At 52.6% G+C, this 16,377-nt stretch overlaps 4 protein-coding genes across 4 annotated transcripts; all 4 read right to left on the bottom strand.

Annotated features, from left to right (window-relative positions):
• Positions 1 to 47: 47 nt before the first annotated feature.
• K452DRAFT_312990 (uncharacterized protein) lies at positions 48 to 2,398 on the bottom strand (the record flags this gene model as incomplete). The annotated part of the gene is made up of 3 exons (XM_033543612.1): positions 48 to 1,689; positions 1,774 to 1,808; positions 1,850 to 2,398. The coding sequence occupies 3 exons, from the start codon at positions 2,396 to 2,398 to the stop codon at positions 48 to 50; spliced, it is 2,226 nt and encodes a 741-aa protein (XP_033392425.1).
• Positions 2,399 to 7,918: 5,520 nt separating this feature from the next.
• K452DRAFT_312989 (uncharacterized protein) lies at positions 7,919 to 8,773 on the bottom strand (the record flags this gene model as incomplete). The annotated part of the gene is made up of 1 exon (XM_033543611.1): positions 7,919 to 8,773. One exon carries the CDS (start codon positions 8,771 to 8,773, stop codon positions 7,919 to 7,921), a length of 855 nt encoding a protein of 284 aa, XP_033392424.1.
• Positions 8,774 to 10,582: 1,809 nt separating this feature from the next.
• K452DRAFT_292218 (uncharacterized protein) lies at positions 10,583 to 12,058 on the bottom strand. Its single transcript, XM_033541329.1, has 4 exons — positions 11,305 to 12,058; positions 11,144 to 11,251; positions 10,938 to 11,094; positions 10,583 to 10,853 (listed from the first exon to the last, which is right to left on the bottom strand). The coding sequence occupies exons 1-4, from the start codon at positions 11,610 to 11,612 to the stop codon at positions 10,668 to 10,670; spliced, it is 759 nt and encodes a 252-aa protein (XP_033392423.1). The 5' UTR covers positions 11,613 to 12,058; the 3' UTR covers positions 10,583 to 10,667.
• Positions 12,059 to 13,347: 1,289 nt separating this feature from the next.
• Positions 13,348 to 16,258, bottom strand: K452DRAFT_292216 (uncharacterized protein). The gene has a single exon (XM_033541328.1). The coding sequence runs from the start codon at positions 16,087 to 16,089 to the stop codon at positions 13,732 to 13,734; it is 2,358 nt and encodes a 785-aa protein (XP_033392422.1). The 5' UTR covers positions 16,090 to 16,258; the 3' UTR covers positions 13,348 to 13,731.
• Between the last annotated feature and the right edge of the window lie 119 nt (positions 16,259 to 16,377).

Genomic DNA, 16,377 nt, shown 5'->3' with positions numbered 1-16,377 from the left:
AAAAAAAAAAAAAAAAAAAAAAAAAAGCCGGTTACAATAGCTGTTAGCTAAATGAGTATCAAGGTGCGTCTTTTACAAGTGATGAGAAATGATTTCTCCTCAATGTTATTTCTCAATGACTGAAAGATGCCTGCACGACAGTATGCATTTTCTCGTTGACCACTCGGAATGAGAACAAGTCCAGATACAGCGTAATGAGCATTGTCTTCGTCAATGTCTTCGCTCTCTCCGTATATAGTATCTTTTAGACAAAGGCCGTTCCTGACAACAAGTAGAACATAGCTCTGAACTTGCATTCCAAGTGGTTCATCCAAGGAGCATTCGACTTCATGGCCCTGAAATCTTGTCGTTCGATAGTTTGTTCCTCTTTGATGGATGGATCCGATGAACATATCTCTGGGAAGCTCGGAGGTGTAGCCATCAACTTCAATAGAACCGTCCAGTACTCTGCCATACGGATTTATACCGTCCGGAGTGATTCGAGTGCCGAGTATTATTAGAAGAGACTGCGTTTTGTGCGTCAAAGCGTAGTCACTGATCTCCGCATTTCTCGCTCGAGCAAGCCAGCTCCAAGAAGGAGCTATGTACGACGCCTCTTTCTCTCGAGGAAGGATTAAAGGCCCTTCAAAACTATCCGCATACCATAAGAGCCCAACATGCAAATCAGATTGCCACAATCCAGCGAGATAGGTATCTCCAGTAAGTTGAGCCATGACTTTAGCCAACGGCGATATCGCTGGAAGCCGATCTTGACTTCTTGTGAATTGTCGGCAGGAGTACTCCAGATACTGTGCGTACCAAACTGATAGGACATTACCGTCATGAAATTGATCCTGATCTTGCTCCTCGATCAGGGATTGGAGGTTGTGTTCCTCTGCGTCGTCCAGAATGTTGCTAAGTTCAGACGTATAGAACTTCCTGCAGCCCCAATGGATGGTATTTTTGCCGAAATAAACACGTCGTGTTGAAAATAACCCTTCACAGAACGTCCATCCGCGGGTCCCCCATTTGCTTTTCGCTATGTCGTCGTAAAACTGAGAAAATCTCGGCTCTGTTGTGGACTCGCCATGGATAAAGTATGCGCCTCGAGTGTTTCGTTTTAGTGACGATTGAAATTCCACCTTGACTGGACGGCTCTGCGTGATGGGGCGATCCAAAAACCCATCATTGCATGAAGTAGCCGCCGCTGGGATGATGGTGATGTACGCATGCTCGTAATATTGCGCCATCTTTGGCGATTCCGTTTCCCAGTCTGCCTTGTCATTTTGGATGATGCATAACGAATCGATCCAGAGATACTGTATGTTCAGGCTCCGACAGACTATAATAGCGTGTTGGTAGGTTTTTGGCAAGTCCAGGAAAGGAATTCCAGCGAGCCTTTTACTAAGGTTCTCTGTTGTGGTCTTGAGTGGAGGCTTATGAATGCTCCGGTCTCCCCAGCAATGGCTAAGAGCGGAATACCTCCATGATCGACCCGATTTACCTTGCAACATTTTATCACTGGTAACAACTAATCGGACCTTGCGTCCATTCATGTTGCCGACGTCAAGAAGCCTTGTCGGTAAGCCCATAGGTTTCGCTTCCGGGTCGCAATGCTTCAGGCATTGTCCAATCCAGCCTTCTATTCGTTTAGAAACTTGTGGAGATAGCAGTAATCCGTTCTGTGACATCAAACACGGGTAATTTGGGCTATTTGAGATTTGCAAGTATTGTGAACAGGAACCTGGCGTGGTCAGCTATTGCAAAAATCATGCAAGCTCGTTGCCATCTTACCTGGATATGCCGATATCGGGTAAAACTTGACCGAGCTGTCGTTGGTGAAACCTTCACGGTCGCAAAAAAAGCCTACCTCGAGACCTTGCAATCCATCTTCCCAACAATACTGCAGCCCACCAATCCTAACAACGACCGGTCCAGCTGGCTTCTGCAGGTCATCGCCGAGGATTCCTGTCAACGATGTTTTCAAGAGCTGGCAGAACTGGCAGTTGGATTTCGCTCCTGCTGAAAGGGATGGAAGGCTCGGGAATACGTCGCTCCTCTCGTATTTTAGACGCAATTTCGAACGTGAAAATTCGAGTTCCTTTGTGCCGCGGCCAGAGGTTGAGAATTCCAAATAGCCTCCGTGTTCCTTCTCGTTGAGTAGTATTCTCTTACACTGCTGACAAAAGGTGTTCTCTGGCAGCATGTTTGATCGACTCAAACCACAGGAAATGGAGTGACTGTGTACATAGTCTTTCGCCAGAACGGCCTTCGTTAGCTCAGATACTTTTCCTTGAACATACGCAACAAATAAGCTGGCACCGAACGATTCTCGGGTGTTCCGCACTGTACCGCATAGACAAGCATTTGGTGAGTTCTGTTTAGGTCGCAGACAGCCGCTGTGGATGGACTCTTTCATAACTCTGCTTTATCGGCCAAAGCGTCTACGTCTCTATGGACGTTTGAGTTCCTAAGGTGATGGCTGAAAGTGGTTGTTGTCGTTGAAGTTGCAACGGTTATGACTGATGGAAGGCAGCCAGGTGAGATACGAGGTATATATAAGCTTCGCGGGGCTGTACACGTGTCAGCCAATTTAAATCTGGCTCTATCGGTATTCTAACAGAGGCGAGAAAGTATCTTCATTACAACCCTTTCAAATTCATAACAGTTTTCTACCTCAAAGATATATCATGATTGAGCATGATAGCTGCCGATTAAGGCTACGGTATGGAAAAAGCTTAGGATGGGAACCAAGCAGAAAGATCTGCATGGCACGGATGAAATGACTTGATGGTCCGTGATGTCGAAAGACAGGCCAAGGACTGTCAAATAAGTTTGAAGGAATGGAGAACCTACCAAAAGTCCCATTGGTTAGACCCAATGTGCATAACAGCGTCTAACCCAAATGTCAACATTTCGAGATTGTCAACCGTATTTCCAAAGACACTCGTCATCAGAACCAGGTCACTTTACTTTAAAAAGACTATCTTGACATCCTTTGTGTGCTAGGCTCTCACGCCTGATAACCCCTTCAAAGGTATCAAGGTGTCGATACGGCAAGACCTCACTTTCCCCACCATCAGGAATATAACATGTTGTTCCGACACACGAGCAAGCTTGTTATTGATGTTCAGCAATTCCGGACACTTGCTGCTTTGCCAACGAATGCCTAGCGGGCCTAGTCGAGTCCTTTGTACCGGTTGATAGAAATTCTGCACGGTTTCAATACTCGCGCATTGAGTTCCAAGACCTCCTGGCCAAAGGCCGAAAATCGTATACACCCCACAAACTGGTAACCCGGAAGGTAGGTATAAGGCTGGAGCGGTCGGGAGCCGCGCGTCGCATCGGTTGGTATCTGGCTACCTATTCGACACTATAAAACAAGGAGCGAAAACAACCGTGTGGTCCTTTCAGGGTCTGCAGAGCGAGTGAAGGTCGGTAGAGCCAGCGCGTCTTCAACTATGTCAGCAGCCCGGTATCCAATGCTTACGATCTCTTTTTCGCATCCACAGGCGGTCGGTCTCTTGCCTCATTGCCAACAGACCGATAGAAGGAATGACCATCATTGATGAATGGCATTGCGCCGATGGAATCCGCAAAGCAGTCGGGAAATCCAGTTGAGTCCGGAGTTGATGGGACGGACAACATCACGTCACCGTATCGCATCCAAAGTGGGGAAAGCGGCTTCGGCTCCGGGGAAAAGATATTTTTCCGAGACCAACATCCAGCCCGCCAGGCCGCCTGCCAACCTGGCTGCAACCGCTTCGCTATGACGACCAATCATTACAGGAAGAGCCTTGTCGATAGGGCCTCAGGCAGTTGAACGCCAGGAAAGAGCTCACCCAACCTTCACTCGCATTTGCGCGCACCTCGTCGCTGCTTGGACAGTCATCAAGGACCAAGTCTCTTAACGAGAAGGTTGCTCGATCTAAAGGAATACTACCGATGCGACCGCAGCGAACTGACGCGCCACGCTATCCTCCACACTGGCTGGAAAGTACCTTGCGAGTAACTGCGCCACCAGACGCCTGCGCGAGATGTCTCCGCTAGTCTCTTTCTCACCGACACAGAATGCAAAATTACAGACGGCTGGCTGCGGCTTCTCGGAAAATATACACATCTCGTCTCACCAATACGGCCAAGAATGCGTTGAATTGCCATTTTCAATCATTGATTTGTCCTCGAAAAGCTACAGACCGATCCTTCCACTCCCATGGCGACCCGCGCAGGTTGAAATAAAGATGGCCTTTCAAGAAAGAGTTGTCGTCAAGCCAGTGGTTGAATGATCTCCAGGCTAGCCAGAGCCCGAAAGTTGCCTAGGCTGGCTGGGCAACTTTTTGACCTGAGCCCTTAGGGAGTCTTCCTGATCCCCGTGCTTTTTTTTTATGTGAGTCATCAAAGAGTCCCTACGACTGTATTCTTTGCCACATCCCTGCGCCTGGCAAGAGAAACTCTGCTTCGTTTCAATAGACGGGCAGCTGCAGTCGAAATGGCGGAGCATATTTTTCTTCATTGTGAAGCTCTTCCCGCATCCCAAGCAGTTAAAAGGGCCCTGCCCAAGACTTTCGTTGGTGCTCCTCCTCGAGAGAGTACTGTCCAGGCTCTCATCGGTGTTCTCCCTCTTGAGAGAGAGGCCGGAGAATGAGAATTGAAGGGTCGGCGACATTCTGAAGGACTTTTGGGCTCCTCGGAAGTTGGTCTCGGGACTGCCGTGTTGTCCGGGTGAGTTTGAACCGACGCTTCAACACCAGCCTTGTCAGTGGTATAAGGGATGAGTATTGACTTGATGTATTCTTACAGAAAACTGTCGGATGTTCCTGATCCACAGGGCCTTGTTGGAGCTACAAGGCGGTAAAGTGCAACTCAAGAGTGGGACCAGCCGCAATGTTGCTCTTGCTTGTGGAGCGGCAATGAATGAGGTGCTGATGAAGTGCTTGCTAGGCAGATGGTCCATCAGCAGCAGTACCAGCAGCGACATTTATCGTCCATGGTCTACTACACGAGCGACGGCTCCCTAAGGAGCTGCTGAAAGGCTCCATCGGAAGGACCGTGTATCAGAGTTATTCGGGAGCATCCAGATGATGTGTGTCTCCCTCGCCATGTACTCCAGATGTCCAACCAGAGCAAGAGTTGGTAGTGAAGCGACCCAGCTAGACGGTACAGCCACATATGCGTCCACTCCAAAGGTCGTGTCATGTGTTGGACCAAACCAAAAAAAGAAGTCTTGATGAGCGCAGAGGGAGCGGTAAGTAACGTGCGTTGTTGTTGAAGGAGCTGGGGCGTTGGATCCGCGCGCCGGGCCAGACCAGACCCTGCCGATCGTCGCCCGCTCACCCATCGGCTCCCAAATAACGTCTTACACCCATGAGTGAAGTTCACCGTTCAGCGAAGCTGGCCAATCAAAGTCTGAGTCATTCAGCCAAGGAGACCCACGCGACACGCTCTCAGTTAGGCTTGGTTGATCGACTTCGCTGAACGGTGAACTTCCTTTATGGTGAAAGACGTTAATTGGCATGTAGATTATGCAAACCTCTGCCTTTTAGAATAAACAGAAGAAGACCTTGTCGATGTCAGTTCATTCACCAGTGTCTTGACTTGCGCGCAACTAACCAAACAGACACAAGCAATCCTGGACAGGTACGTTGACTTGCGGCATCCGCGTTCTACCCCTACCCTCTTGACGTCGAGTAGCCAGTCCAGTAGCTGCTTTGGCGAGCCCACTCTTCGTAATGTTGGCTGCGTGGTCGTTTCGATTTTGAAAGAAAGGCTTTAGAGTATGCCAGCACGCGAGTGCTCCTCGACTCTCATATATATTTTACGGATACAGCTCGACTAGGCTTCTGCTTTGATCTCAAGGAGCTAAGTGCTAGCCTCCCAAGGCTTTCTTAGAAGATTGTGGTGTCTAAACTGAGCCCGTTCATGCGGCAATCTTCACCCTAGGCCACTAATGACACCCAGTGTCGGTGTGCAGAAAGACGCAGGTACCGAAATCAAAAAAGCAACATGACGACCGAGAAACGGCTTGACGCACGTTCGCCTGCCCTCGTCGGGCTCCAGCCACTCAGATGCCCGGATGCTCAGTCGAGGGAGCAGAACAGCGGGCTAGCCCGGCAGTGCACCAGGATGCTTGCGCCATCGCGCCAGCAGTGAGCTTATACCGCTTCCTCAACTCCACAGATTTCTGCATCCCCCAGCCCCTCAGTTCCCTCTCCCCAGCCCCCCGCGCTCCTTCTCACCACCTTCACAAAGCTACCAGGGTAGTTTCGGGAGCCGTGTTTCGTAACGGCCTCGACGTGGGCGCGACTCTTGCCTCTTACAGTGGGCTATGCACTCGACTAAACCCTGCTGGTCGGCCCTGCGCCTCCGGACCCTCCCTCGAGACCCGCTTTCAGTGCACGTGTCGCACGTGCCGCGCGTAGTTACGGTGAGCAAAATCGGTCTAGGTACCTAGAGCAAGCAGGCTCGGAACCTTCACCATCCGATGCGCAAGTCGGATTTGATAAGGTCATTGACAAGGGATCTGTTGGCGGCGAAAGCTCTAGACGGTACCTTGGATTATTATCTAAGCATACCAGGGGAACGCGTGGGGCGGGGCCCCGCGGCCCTATCACAACACAGACCACAGCTAAATACCGCTGACGGATGCTTTTACGACAATAGCAACTGACGATATCCGTTAATAGATTTCTGGCCATTATCCAGACAGTCGTGTTTCACTGAAGCCTTACAAGCAGACGTGTTATCCGTCGGTCGCAGCATATTCGCGGCTCCTTCACTCCTATCATCAACAAAGTTCTTGCTCGTCATCGTTGGTCTCTACTTCCACTACTCCCGACATACACGTGCCCACACGCGCCCTCTCGGGACCTAGAAGGTTGACGGATCGGCGAGTCCACGAGGAACACCTCGATTCCGCATGGCATTAGACATTTGTAGAACAGGCGAGTCTTGACACTTGGAGATAGCGCATCAACCACATAGGTCACAGTCGCACGAGCCTCCCGCGCTGCCCCGCCCCTTCGTATTGCTGGCCTGCCTGCAAGCTGTAGGCTGTAGGAGGTACAAACAACCGTCTACAGCATTTTTGAGCATGAGCCTATGGCATCAGCTTCGGAGAGACCTTCCTCCATCTCTCTCAAAAATTCCTGGGAACGATCCACCGCGCCGTGGATCAGGCGTGCCGAGGCCCGGGAGGGTGGAACAGCACGAGCTGCACTGTTGCATGTATGCAGGCTATACAGGTGCGTGTGCAGATGCGTGAACATGCATGTTTCCTCATCTTGAGGCTGATGTGCCGTATGTTCAACACTGGCAGTCGAACGCGACAACTGCTACGTATCGTACGAGGTGCTGTAGCCATTATGGCAGCGAACCGTCAGTAAGCCATGGCCCTCGCCTGTCTCCATGGTTCATCTCCGTTGGGTCAGGATGGGACTGGATGCCGGTGGTGTCTGCGAAATACTTCAGCCAGCAGCAACCCTCGATACCTAACTTATTCGCTGGCTCAGATCAATCATCGCAAACCAAACTGCTCGACACAGCGATGCATTGGCCAAGATCTGCAAGCCAGCGTACTTCAAGATGAATACAATTGCTAACGTTTACTATCAATTTGTATGTGAAAAGTTTAAACCCAACCTTCTATATGCTTTACAATGAGGTCGTATGATCGGTAGCTGAAAGAGTTTATCGACCATGAAAAACACTGCACTGTACAATAATTTCCGTAGAGAATAGAACAAAGAAAAAGCCAATCAAGCGTCCTGGTTTTCCCAGAGCCCATCTATCCAGAATTTCCAGGATTCGCCTTCTTCCAAGTTATTGCTATAGAAGTTGTGATCGGGGCAAAAGAGACAGTTTTCAGAAGTGCCAATCCCAGACTGAGGCGACCCATCAGGGTTGTTGTTGTCTGGAGGGTTAAAGAAAGCGTAAATGTCATTTATGATAGCATCACTCCTTGCTGAAACGCCCTTCCTGGGTTGTTGAAGGGGTTGTCTTCCTGAGTAGAGTTGAACCCCTCTATCTCAAGGTTGGCTGAGTAGGGATTGAGGACGGTGTCGCTCGAAGCCTCAGCTCCCTGAAGGTAACAAGGCATCGTATGGTTGACAAGCGGGGTGCTGGTACCCTCCGTCGTAGGGTTGTTGGAAGTGAAATTACCGGTGAGGGTGTTGCCAACGTCACCCTCCGGCATCATGTTGGCCATGAGGAGATTGTCAGCCGGATTGTTGTAGTCATTCCATGCTGAGGTCCCAGTTGAGATATCACTGGTGGGAAACCCACTGAACGGATCCGTCGAGGAAGAGTGGGTGATAGAGTCGGTACTGTCAATTTCTGGCGGGGAGACTCCAGCCGAGTCGTTGATGGTAGAGTTACTATCTGTATGTTGGCCCGTACGAGCACTCGCTTCAACTGAAAAGTGTGCGGTCTCGACGATGCGTCCGATTTTGTAAGGTTTCGGCAACTTTTTGAAGCGGAAGTCTATGTCTGAGATCTCAGGGATCAGACCAACAGCCTGTGGATGGTCCTCTTTAACGTGGGTCTTTAGATAGTCCGGGCGGTGGAATGTCTTTTCGCACCCCAATTTGCAACGGTAAAATAGGTCTTCCGGTCGCATTTCGCAGTGGAAACGCTCATGGCGATCCCGATTGTACTGTTTGGGGCAGTCCTTCCCGCACATTGAGCAAGGAACAGCAGCTAGACTCCTGTGCATGCTGATGAGCCCCGACAATGTAGGGTCGGGGGGACGGTGTTGACGGTTCTGCATCGGTGGCATGTCGGAGGGCGTCGTTGGCATTTTGGGCAACCTTCGGGTCTGCAACGCTTTGGGATCCTATCAGTGTGGTTTCTCGCATGAGTACAAAGGTAGCGTACCTGCGTCTGCTGTGGAAGTTGCTCCGTATTGCGAATTGGGTTGGTGTTAGAAGTCATGGACCAAGAGCTGGGATGGCGGGGATTTTATACACGTCGGGCTCCGCGCAATCGGCGACTGATGGCTCCTTCGAAGGAGCCGTGTTTTAGGAGCATGTTAAATCGTTATGGCGATCGGCAGCCAGTCCGTCACCAACGTCGCGGAAGCCCGCCCGCAAATTGTGGGGAGATGGGTGTTGATGGCGTCGCTGCACAGACAGCAAAGGGGAGATGTAAACTAGCGCTCAACAATCGTCAGGTTCGGATCAACGCTCAGCTCAGCAAACGTCAGGTTCCGAGGGCCCATGATTGGGAACCGGGATGCGGAACTAATGACAAGCGAGCTGTTGTGTGACCAGAGCTTTGCGTGACCAGGTTTTTCTTCCACCTGCCAAGCTGTACCTGCACTGTGGAGGCACTTCTATGGCCTCGAGCAAGTCTGTTGAGCTATATCGTTCTATTCCAAAGCCCCAGTGCAAGCTTCGCCAGTTATGCAAAGTGCTATGCATTAGCTGGTGCTCGGCACCTCGCTTCAACTTGCCAGTGTGTGTCCGGCTCCATTGCTGCCAGCTCACCCGGACGATAGGCGTGAATTTCACGCGTTCAAAAATTCAGAATAGCAAACTCCAAGTAGTCCACGGCATGCTGGTATCCTCTCTTTTATATATGTAGTGTCGAAAGCACAGCCGTAAGCTGAAATGAGTCTCTATCAACTAGGCAGGAGGGATCGCCAAGGTTGGAAGGCTGGCACAGGGCCTTCGCGTAACGAGGATCCGTGTCTAAGCACTTTTCCATGGTCACTGTAGCTGCCGGTGCTTAGCTAAAGTCTGCTCCTCTGCTTGTGCATTGACCAAAAATGAAGGAGCCCTCTGAGTTTAGCGAGAGAGCCCTTGCATTGGCGTGAAGGAGCTGTAAAAGCGATTGGCGTAATGGATAGGTCATACTAACCTTTGGCTGCATGTAAGTGGTAAAAATGGCTCCCTTGGAGATTCGGGCTGCCCGTATCTGGGCCCATCGTTCATATACGAGGATGATCGGTTGCAAGGCCGCTGGCATGCGCTCCTGTGCGACCCGCGCTCTCCTCCTACTGCCTCTGGCCAATCCGACCCTCTCTGAAGGAGCTCTTTGGTACCGAAGAGGCGGCACTACGCGTGTACGTAGCATGGTAGGGCTGTCGACGTCCCAGGCACCTGGGTAGCGCAGTCCAATGAAAGGCCTGCCCGGCCCTTGCCGTGTGGTCCTGTCACACATAGGGCTGCGACATCCTTGGTCATTTTTTCCTCTGTCGATTGATTCTCGCGGCTCAGGCAGGCACATGGCTCGAGGGAGCTGCTCCGTCACTTTCGCGCGGCCCAAGCGTCGATGTGCGTTTGGTGTCCCAGCTCCCGTAATGACGTGATGCAACTGTTCTCGCCTGTTAGCAGTTCCCGAGGCGCGGGAGATGTCATGAGTGTGGGGTTGCGAGATGCGGGGCACGTGGGGTACATTGCGGGATGTTTCTCGGGGCGGGGCGGCCTGGCGGACAGCAACACCCGGCTTTGGCCACGACAAATAGTTCTGGTTGCACACCTTTAGTAACTTTGTTATACTGAGGCGCTCAGTATCGTGATTTCTGCGGAGATTTAACAGCGCGAAACACTCTTATTCTGCGTTGTTTCTTTGCCAGCTCTTACATTTCAAAGCATTTATACATAAAGTGACTATCATACCAAAGCCCAGTGCCGTGCGGCAAAATACCGGCGTGGAAACTGCTTCTTTTAAGCCAAGAAGAGTGCTACACTCTACCACGGGATGACAGCACCATCATACTGGTTCATTCCCTCTGCCTTTTCCCAGCCAGGAACATGGATGTTAAACGCCTTGCCAGTATCCGAGGGACCGACGCGCAGTACAATATCCAGGGTGGATTCGGCACCCTGCTCGACGGGCAGATCGGCCCTGTCACCACCGAGGTCGGTCTTCAGCCACTGTTTGAATTGTCAGCATCGATACCGAACCCATAGCACGGCCGACGGGCATAAGGACGCTTGCCGAGCACAGATCCTACTTACGCCGGGGGAGATGCTGATGACCGTGAAGCCCTTGTCCGCGTACGCGAGCGAGTATTGTACCGTGAGCATGTTGAGCGCGGCCTTGGAGATCTTGTACGCGGGCGTAGGAACCAGGTTGTAGACTGGAGCCTTCTCGATGGAGCCCATGGATGTGGAACTGCGAACATGTTAGCGGACTACTCGAAGCTGGTCCGAGGGTAGCTTGCATGTTAATAAGTTTCTTGAGGCTACCCTTTTCAAGCAGCGGCAAGAAGGCGCGCGTGACGTAGTGCACGCCGGTAACGTTGATCTTGAAAACGTCGTCGAGGTCGTTCCTTCACACCAAGTCAGCTTCAAGGCAGAGATATCGCAGATTTTGTTGACAAACATGTTTATGACGCCTCCCTTGGTAGAAGGCATGACGCCGGCATTGTTGATAAGGACATCAAGGCCCTTTTCGCCCAAAGACTGCTCGACGGTGCTAGCGGCCTTCTTCGCACTCTCCTCCGAGGTCACGTCGAGTTGGACAAACTCCACACGACCGTTGTTCTCTGCGACCAGGTTCTTCAGAGGCTCGGTCTCACTGCGAGCGGAAGCAAAGACTTTGCTGACTTCTGAAGCGGGCTTGGCGGCCAGCTGGCGGGCCAAGGTCAAGCCGAGACCACGCGAGGAACCGGTGATGAAGTAAGAGGACATTTGCGCGAGGTGCGAGGTGGTGTGGAATGATTTGGAGGGTCGAGGTATGGCTTGGATGTTTGGAAGTTCGGAGATGCACGAGTACAAAGAAGTCGACGGTCTCTTTATGTTGCTGGCACCAAGCCGGACGGACTGTGAGAGGATTTGAGCTTAGAAATCCAACGCTGTTATGACGAGCAAATGAACACTGCTCGTAACTTGGCAATGTACAATGACGATGCAACCGTGTTGGAGCGCTGCTGAAGGATTGGCCACAAAGAGAAAAGAGGATATATAATATGGGGGCTAACCCGGCGTTAACGGCAATTAGGATCGCACCGGCGTTAACGGGGATTAAGTATGCAAGCCCGAACTGCGAAGGAACATGAAGGAAATCTCAGATACTTACGGGTCTGATAACTGTGCAGAGTGGCATCATGTTGGGAACATTTCTTCCGTCTCAAAAGCCCACACAATCATCCAAAGAGCGGGGTCCACTGCCAAGGCAAGTCGGGGCTTAAGATTGCTTTCGGAGCGTGTAGATTGGGGAAACTAGGGTTTCTTCTCGGGCGCTTGCGGCGGCGGTGCCTATGTACGACGGTGTTGAGTTGAGAGTTGAGGTAGTGTCGATGCGGTCAGTCCTCCGGTATCGATCGCGCGAATCATGCTAGTCCTGATTCGGTTAGTCGATGAGGCCAACGCAAGTTCGTCTTCCCCACACTCCAACTCAACCTTCTCCACACTCCGACTTGCTTACCCAAGCGCAGCCAGCATTGATAACGTTGCGGACGAAATCTGCCGGCTATATTCGCGACATCGGTGTCGGGTTGATCACTACGCTCTGGCAGACACCGACAACAGACATAGGCACCGGATAATTTGCCCATCTCTTTCTAGATATTTTGCCCACCCCTCGACTACACATTAAGTGAAATCTACGATGCCTATAGAGTACTCCTTAGGAATGTATAGTAGACCATCATAATACGGCTAGTAGGTAATATATAACTACGTAAAAGTAAAGATATATAAGGTATAATAGTACTTTAAAAGATATAATATTAAAGATATATACGAGTTGTAGAGTATACTCTAAGGGCACGAAAACAAATTATTTAAAGGGTATAGAGGTACTTATAAGGGTATAGAGACGTAAATTTTTAAAGAGTAGAAGACATATCATATAATTCTGTAGATGCTATCACGTGGGGTGGGCAAAATATCTAGAGGGGGTGGGCAAATTATCCGGTGCCTAAGAGAGGTATGAGCCGTAAGCCCCTAACAGCGGCCCACGCGGCATTTGAGAGTACGGCCAGATTACAAGCGCAAAATGTGCTCGTCCGATGTGTTTATGTTTAGCGAACTGGCGCAATGGCTTGCAACAGCATCAGCTCCCTTGGCAAGCCACGTGTTGGAAGGCCACAGCCTCATCAACCGCGTCCTAAGTATCTACGCTATCCAGATCTCGGCCGAGGTAGACGAAGGCCGCCATCCCAAGCCGAAACCATGTTAAATTCGCGTCATAAAGATACACACACTCAGGCGAACAGACTCGCCGTGGCTCTATTCGTAGACACACGTCGGTAATTTGGGGGAAGACTTGAATGATTTTCTTCTCCTTTCAACATCGCTACCTATTCGTACATAGGACTCGTTAGTCTGTGCATATATGCTGCGACCTTGACACTTACTTGTACACGAGGGCTGTGTACATATACAACCCTCACGACTCTCACCAAAGACACGAGCCAAGACACCAGAGCGAAGAATTATTTCCGTACAGCACCAGCCAGCCAGCAGCTGTACTATTTACTTTACAACCAACCACCCACCCAGCCAACCAGCCCACCATCCGTCACAGCAGCCCAAGCTCCCAACCAACTAACCTCCAACCCACACCTACGCCGTGCATTCCAGAACTAAGTTTGCGCCCCTGGCCAGGAAACGCCTGCACCGCACCGCAACGCGTCCAACTTGAACCCATGAAATCCAACACAACGAAACTGAACAAAATGGAATAAAACGAAACGAGACGGAACGCGCACGTGCTTTTATACACCCCCGGTCATCCTCCCATTCATCCATTCATCCATTCATCCATCCATCAATCAACCAATAAACACGCAAACCCACCTCTTTCTCACGCGCCCCCACCCCCACCATCAGCACCCGCACCATCCCCACCATCCCTCCGTCCCTCAACGCCCAGCCCCCTCAACCGCTGCGCCAACAACCCCGCTCCAACACCCGAAGCGCTCGCAAAGCTCCCCCGGTCCCGCTTATCCCACGTCCCGTCCCCTGCAGGCGACTGCTGCCCCTGCCCAGCCGCCTGCGGGCTCATCGGCCGCGCCGTCGCGGTCCCGTCCAGCTCCATCTGCTCGCGGCTACTAGGCCGCGACTCCAACGTCTCGAGGCGACGATGGTGACGTGAGAGCTGGAACGGGATCGGCGCGATGGGCTGCTGCTGCTGCGGCGGCGGCGGCGAGGGTTCCGTGTACGAGTTGAAGCCAGGCGGAGACGGCGTGGCAAAGTCGTGCTCGTCGAAGCGGTGGTGGTGATGGTGGTGGTGATGGCTGCTGAAGGGGTACGCGTACCCAGCGCTGCGGCGGTGGTACGCCTTTTCTGCTGCTGTTGCTTGCGAGGCGGCCGTGGTGGTGTTGGTTGGTGGTGTGGTGTTGGTGTCCCGTGAGGGCTTGTAGGCGCTGTATTTCGGCTCGGGGAGCTGGATCTCGTTGCGCAGTTTTTCTTTGCCGTCCGGGACACGGTTGGCGAAGACGACGCGGATGCTTTTGTACAGAAAGAATCGGCCCTTGCTGGGGCAACATATATGCAAATGAATGAGATAACGAAGAATGGGGCGGTCGTTAGGGTCGTCGGAGGTTGAGAGGGAGGCCTCTGGACGATCCGTCCCCAGATTGTTCCGTGAACTGAGCGGCATGTCGATGACCGGGCCAGCCGAGTAGCTTCGTTGCCGGACAAAGGTCTTCTGGCCCGGCTCCATGTCGCTTAGATCGTACGGGACGAGGAACAGCTTGACTGCTGTCTTGTTGGGATTTTTGATGACAATCTGGAGCTGACCCTGCTGCGGGATGCGGTAGCTGCCACCAGGAGGCGACTTTGGAGAAGTGGACCTTCGCTTCGTCTTTTCCCTCTTCCGATGAGCAGCCTTCCGGTCAGCATCCGTCGCTTCCTCGTGACCATTGCCAAAGTTGGGTTCCTCGTTGTCACTGTGATGTGACCGAGTGTGCTTCTTCTTCCGCCGCCCTTCAGTCTGCTCGCCTGCTGGTTTCAAGTGGTTTTCGAGGTCAACGAGACCCACATACGGACTTGGCTGATTGTCGGATATTTTCCCATTGCCACTGTTGTAGCTGTAAAAGACAGCTGGAAAGGGCAACGTAACGTGCGGAGGGCAACGAAGCTGCGGCTTGCACTGACCCTTGCCGAGAACACCGATCTGCGCCACGAAATTCAGAGGCCGAGATGGCGTCGTCGACATCCGTCCGCGAAGGATCGACTCCTCGTAGGATCCAACCATTGGCGCGTGCGGGACTGGAGAACTCTCGCTTGATATGGACGGCCTGCGAGGCCGCAGAAACGGGCTCTGCGGAGTGGAACTGGAGTGAGGGGAAAAGAAGGTGTTCATAGAACGACGGGCGGGCTGGTGTGCTTGGTACGGAAAGGTTCCTTCTCTGCGGACTGAAGGTAATGGCCTGCTGGGTGTGCTGGTAGGCGTGCGGTTCACGTGGAAAGTCTGCAGAGACTGGGGAGAGAAGGTGTGACGGCGATTGTCCCTCTCGCGCGTGGGCGACTGCCTGGACCTGGGTCGCGGAGACCAATCGAGGTCGGTATTGTTCGACTGGTGCACTAACGGACTGGTCGGAGGCAACAGGACGAAGCTGGATAGCGAAGATTGCGAGGTGGTGCGCGAACGCAGGGCCCGGCGGTGGGAGACTTCATCGTCGAAAGGAAACTCGGGCTCAGAGGTTTGGTCGGCGTCATGGCGGATGTGGGGGATGGCAGCGGTGGGGAAGGAATAGTGCCAGGGCGCGACGGGCGAGGTGGAGAGGATGGACGGGGGAGTTGGCTGAGCGACATCCTTCTCTTGACGGAAATCGCCCGAGTGCAGGGCGGAACGCGGGCGCTCGATAGACAAACCGGCGGCGCGATTGTCGCGATTGTCACGGGGCCCTGACGGGTCCTGTGACTGCGGGTCCGAATCATGCGTCGGTGCGTCGTCTTGCCACCGCTCGTTCTCCGTTGCCCAGCTGTGATTGCCTCTGTCCCAGAAGATGCTCACGTTCTGCGGCTCGGGCTGCGAGGGACTCTGGCTTCGCTTTAGTCTCTCGATCAGCGACACACGATCCAGCGTGCTTTGTCTGCCATCGTCCATGTTGTTGTATGCGGCCGGTGCCTCTCGTCGGGAAACATTCCGATGGTGCCAGGAGGAGTCTTGAGAGTCGCGGGCGGGGGAGTCGGAGGGGTCGTGGAAGATGGGCATGGTCGTTGATAGCGAAGGAGGAGGATACTGTACTCGATCGACCGTCTACCTTGGCCGTGGCGGAGGTGGGCGGGTGTGCGCTGGCGGTGGTGCTGGCGGACGAGCGGTCGAGCAGCAGCAGCAATTGGGCGGCGAGAGTGGGAACATGGGAAAGAGTTGGGTAAAGTGTGGGAGCAAAGGGAGAGTCGGGGGAGTGAGGCGAGCGAGATATGACGAAGACAAGTCACACGTGCATGGCAATCGCATCACCCGCTGCGGTCGATGGGGCCCGCGGGAAGATCGCGCGCC

This window comes from Aplosporella prunicola (genome assembly GCF_010093885.1).
Source record: "Aplosporella prunicola CBS 121167 unplaced genomic scaffold K452scaffold_41, whole genome shotgun sequence".
Classification (NCBI taxonomy): domain Eukaryota; kingdom Fungi; phylum Ascomycota; class Dothideomycetes; order Botryosphaeriales; family Aplosporellaceae; genus Aplosporella; species Aplosporella prunicola.
Note: the sequence above shows the minus strand (reverse complement) of the source record. Positions and strands in the feature narration are given on the sequence as shown.

Coding starts and splice junctions, on each gene's coding strand:
- K452DRAFT_292218 (XM_033541329.1), bottom strand. CDS start 11,612: ATGTCCTCTTACTTCATCACCGGTTCCTCGCGTGGTCTCGGCTTGACC. Junction 11,252..11,304: donor AAGGGAGGCGTCATAAACAT/GTTTGTCAACAA, acceptor CTTGGTGTGAAG/GAACGACCTCGACGACGTTT. Junction 11,095..11,143: donor CTCAAGAAACTTATTAACAT/GCAAGCTACCCT, acceptor ACATGTTCGCAG/TTCCACATCCATGGGCTCCA.
- K452DRAFT_292216 (XM_033541328.1), bottom strand. CDS start 16,089: ATGCCCATCTTCCACGACCCCTCCGACTCCCCCGCCCGCGACTCTCAA.